Consider the following 4,308-nt stretch of genomic DNA (forward strand, 5'->3'; position numbering starts at 1 on the left):
TCATATTTAGGATCTCTTTAAATCATCCAATATGTACTTTTAGATTTCTTAGATTTTTCTTTAATTTTTATTTTTTTAGTATTTATACATATCTAAATTACACCGTTATTTGACTTTGCGCTTTTTACCGTTATTTTACCGTAATAGCCCGAAATAGCCTTAGCGACGCCTCACCGCTATGCGACGCTATCCGCTATCGATAACCTAAGAACAAATACAATCAATTTCAAATACTTTAATAACTTTGATTTGAGCTTGATCACTTGCTCTCCTGTGTCATCTACCCATTTGAAATAATTGCATCCCCTTCTTTCTCCTCTCTTATACTGTGAGCGTCCCTAAAGTTTTGTTGCTTTATTTTCTTCTTATTTGGAAGTCCATTCCTGTGTTCCGACTCTACAACCACATCCGAAACTGTCATACCAAAAATAACTGTGTGAAAGGAGGAGGGGGCTTGGGGGCTGAGGAGAAAGAAACAATGGGATCTTAAAGCAATGAGCTTTAGACTTTGAGAGAGAGAAAGAGGGGGGGGGGGTTTGGAGAAAAAGAGAATTTATATAAGGGGTAAATAAAATTTGACCATTGTTGCCATCAAGGGGGGCATAACGGTCCATCCAAAATAAAAATTTAATGTTGATAATATGAGTTACTTCTGACCGAGGGGTTTTTTTAAACAACTTACATGATTTAGAGCCCGGGGGTGGGGTGGGGGGTTATTTGGATATATCAAGATTGGAGGGGGTTGTCTGAAAACAAGGAAGATTTGGGGGGTCTTATATCATAAAAACTCTTTTTTCCTAGGGGGGAACTTTTTAGATGATTGATTTCGTAAAAGACACAGTATATATGGAGGTTTCTTGTAATTTACACTTTTCTCAGTTTCACCAAAAACTTTACTGTGGAAATTATCTTGTCAACTTCTGACTGCTTTTGTCTTTTGGTGTGTTGAACTTTGTGTAGGTGCTGCCTTACTGTTAAGGTAATACTCGCATTTGATTTTTATTTGATTTGTTTTGGTTATATGTTCTTTTCAGAAACTAATTGTGTCTGCTTTTGCAAACTTGTTACAGGGCCTGACGGAGAAGTTTAAGGAGAAGGACACGGCGTATTCAGGGTCCGCAACCTTCACTTACGAGTCCTTCATGCTAACTGTGCTGCCCTTCCTCATTGCTTAGATAAACAAACAAGTTGCTTGTATAATAAGCTTTTCCTTCTGAACCATTTTCTCCCAAGCGTCAGCAAACCTAGTGTGTATGCTTGCTCTGCTTTATTTTCTTTATGTCCATGATGGTATGACAGTTTCTTGATGTGTTATTTCCCCGTTATAGGTGTTTGTATTGCCTCTGTTGACGAGTTATTTTTAGCTTGTGGTACGAGTAGAACTTACAATGAGATAAAAGGAAAAAATTGTTAATTATCAGGTTATTGTGAAGTTACTTGTTACCTATATGCTTCCAGGTTCCCCCCCCTTATTCCTTTTAATTTTGGCTTCATCAAGTGGTTGGTTGTTATTGTGCCGCTTCATTGGGTGAATGGTTCGCATAGAGGGCAATTGAGGAAAGAAGAGGTTTCCTGTGCTGCATTATCGATTTTAAATCAGCGCAAAGAGTGCAAATTTAATTCAAAACTGTAAACTGATGAAGCTGTTGTCCTATTAAGTGAACATTAATTTCTTATCATTCAATGGGCATCTTGTATTTCAGAGAAATTGGGGATAATATAGTCCTTACTTAAGGACCAGCCTATCCAACTTTCAGGCATCAAGATACGTTTAAGGTGTGGGTGATTAATATAAGAGATTCTCAACGTATTATAAGATTCCCGTTCTTGAAAATCGGCCTAGAAAACTGAAAGAATTCTAGGATTATTCCTTCGAGCAAATACTTGTATACATACCTCTTCCGGTTTATTTATATCATACCGTATTTTCACACAAATTATACCGATTCAATGTATTCGTATGAAAGATGACATTTGCCTTTCTATTTGTTAAACTTTCTCCCTGTATTTGCTCTCAAACAGAGATAAGTTCCTCCTCTCGACAATTACTTAACTTACTAGCGTGTCAATCTCTTATTCATTTTACTACTTATCATATTCGAGAGTAGATTAACAAATTTTTTTTTGACATCTATTTACCTTTCTTTTTACACTGAAAAAAAAAGATCCTCTCCAAGAAGTTGGTGATTGAGGAGTGTCCAATTATCCTGATCGTATCCCTCTATTCTAATTCCAAAGGCTGAGATAAAGTTATGTAGGCTTCACACTATCACAATACTGGTTTTTCCGATAGTGATTTTGAAGACAATAGTGATTTTCAAGATAATATTTAGACTTCTATGTGGCTTCATCTCATCTTCTAAGTTTGGAATAACCGGCGGTGATTAAAATATTGAACACCCTTCAATTATCATCTAATTGTAGGGAATTACGATCCACAAAAAATCATTGCTGCACTGAAAGTAAAAACATCTTCATTTCCCTTTTTTCGCCAATGAGGATATCTTGCCATCTAATCTACACACGTCCGTGATTAATTAAAAAAACCCAATGCGTCTAACACGGTAGAACATTATTTTAAACATTTCCACTCACAAAAAAAAGAGAAAAAAAGAAAAAACTCTCACAGGCATGCTTGGATCCATTTTGTTCGAATTTATTGCTTCAGGGATTTATGTGCAAAACTTCCCAAAGTTCAGGGTGATTAAACTAACTTTACATGCTACTCAAGTTGGTCAAGTATGCAATTCCATACTCGACCCGGTTATGTAACATTAAATCAAACCCTATTAGTGCATATTAGTCCATTAAACCATCCTTATTTGCCACATAGGCCCTTAGATCTTAGTATTTGCTCATTAGTCCTCTAAATCTTTAATTTTCTTGCAAATTCATCTCTCTTGTTAGGTCAAGTTTATTTATGGCAGTGAACTTCTATTAATTTTAATGGAATTAGATGGTTTTCTTGTTATCCTCCCCATCCATAATTAATCATATCATCTAAAACATTACCGACTCATTTCAGAAAGGGTTTATAACCGCAACCGCTCTAATTAAAATCCAACATACCGAATTTTTTTTATCCAATGGTTAGGACCTTCCCCCAACTCTAATTCAATTTTTCTTTCCCCCGGAAAAGTATGGAAACAAGAGTGATTTGATCACTCGAGAGAGTAATTATATAGGGGTACTTGAGTAATTTTAGATGTTGGATTTAGGCTTAACCCAACTAGAGCTAGAAAAATTTAAAAATCGCTAACAGAGGGACAATTTTACAAGAAAATTGAAATTTTGAGGGACTATAGTCAAATACTAAGATTTGAGCGACGATTTGGCAATTACGTATGATGTAAGGGATTAATATGCAATTACCTGTAGGCGATATGTATAACCTGTTTACCGGGTCGGGTTCGAGTTAACCCGTTGGATAGTGACCCGTTTATGACAAAAGCAGCTCCCGTTTTAGCTCCCCTCTCCATCTAGGGTTTCTCTCTCTCTCTCTCTCTCTCAACCTAGAACGAAACCCTAGAAGCCATGGCGAATTACGACCTCACATCTCGAATCGCTCCTCATCTCGACCGCCATCTGGTTTTCCCCTTGCTCGAGTTCCTTCAGGAGCGCGGTTTTTACAACGACGATGACATCTTGAAGGCCAAGATCGAGCTTTTGAGCAAAACGAACATGGTTGATTACGCTATGGACATCCACAAGAACCTCTATCACACTGAAGAGGTTCCTCAAGGTCAGATCCGAAACCCTAGGTTTTTTATTCTTCTTTATAGTGTTAGGGTTCTTGATTTGAGTTTTGTTTGTTTTTTCTGTTTAGAGATGTTTAATAGGAGAACGGAGGTCGTTTCGAGGCTGAAATCATTGGAGGAGTCTGCAGCTCCTTTGATTTCGTTCCTTCAGAATCCGTCTTATGTTCAGGAGCTCAAGGCTGATAAGCAATACAACGTCCAGATGCTCAATGACCGGTTTAAGGTTCTTTTTTTATTTGCTATGGTTGTATTGCTGAATTTATTTGATTTAAAACTGAACAGAAATCTGCAGGAAAGTTGTTATTCTGCTATTGTTTACTTGAGATTATCAAATATCCTTGAAACTATCTAACGGTTTAGGGGTTAGTTGCAACATCAACATAAAAAAGTGAATTGGAAGCAGATTTTCTTAACATATTTCAGTTTGTTTGATTTTGGAAATGTGAGGAACAAAGTTAGGGCTTTGGAGTGTCAAATTGGCAAATTAGTGTCAATTTTGAAAACTTTGGCATCAAACTGACGAAATAAAACTTCTGGGTATCAAAGTTTA

General features: G+C 36.7%; 1 protein-coding gene and 1 long non-coding RNA gene across 2 annotated transcripts; both read left to right on the top strand.

Annotated features, from left to right (window-relative positions):
• Window positions 1-782: 782 nt before the first annotated feature.
• On the top strand, window positions 783-1,429 carry LOC109828545. Its single transcript, XR_002243743.1, has 2 exons — window positions 783-979; window positions 1,071-1,429. It is a non-coding gene; the product is annotated as an uncharacterized LOC109828545 (long non-coding RNA).
• A 2,029-nt stretch (window positions 1,430-3,458) lies between these two features.
• Window positions 3,459-4,125, top strand: LOC109828546 (eukaryotic translation initiation factor 3 subunit E-like). Its single transcript, XM_020395516.1, has 2 exons — window positions 3,459-3,742; window positions 3,827-4,125. The coding sequence occupies exons 1-2, from the start codon at window positions 3,535-3,537 to the stop codon at window positions 4,108-4,110; spliced, it is 492 nt and encodes a 163-aa protein (XP_020251105.1). The 5' UTR covers window positions 3,459-3,534; the 3' UTR covers window positions 4,111-4,125.
• Window positions 4,126-4,308: the final 183 nt, after the last annotated feature.

Source organism: Asparagus officinalis, unplaced genomic scaffold, assembly GCF_001876935.1.
Source record: "Asparagus officinalis unplaced genomic scaffold, Aspof.V1 AsparagusV1_Un2302, whole genome shotgun sequence".
In the NCBI taxonomy this organism is placed as follows: Eukaryota; Viridiplantae; Streptophyta; class Magnoliopsida; order Asparagales; family Asparagaceae; genus Asparagus; species Asparagus officinalis.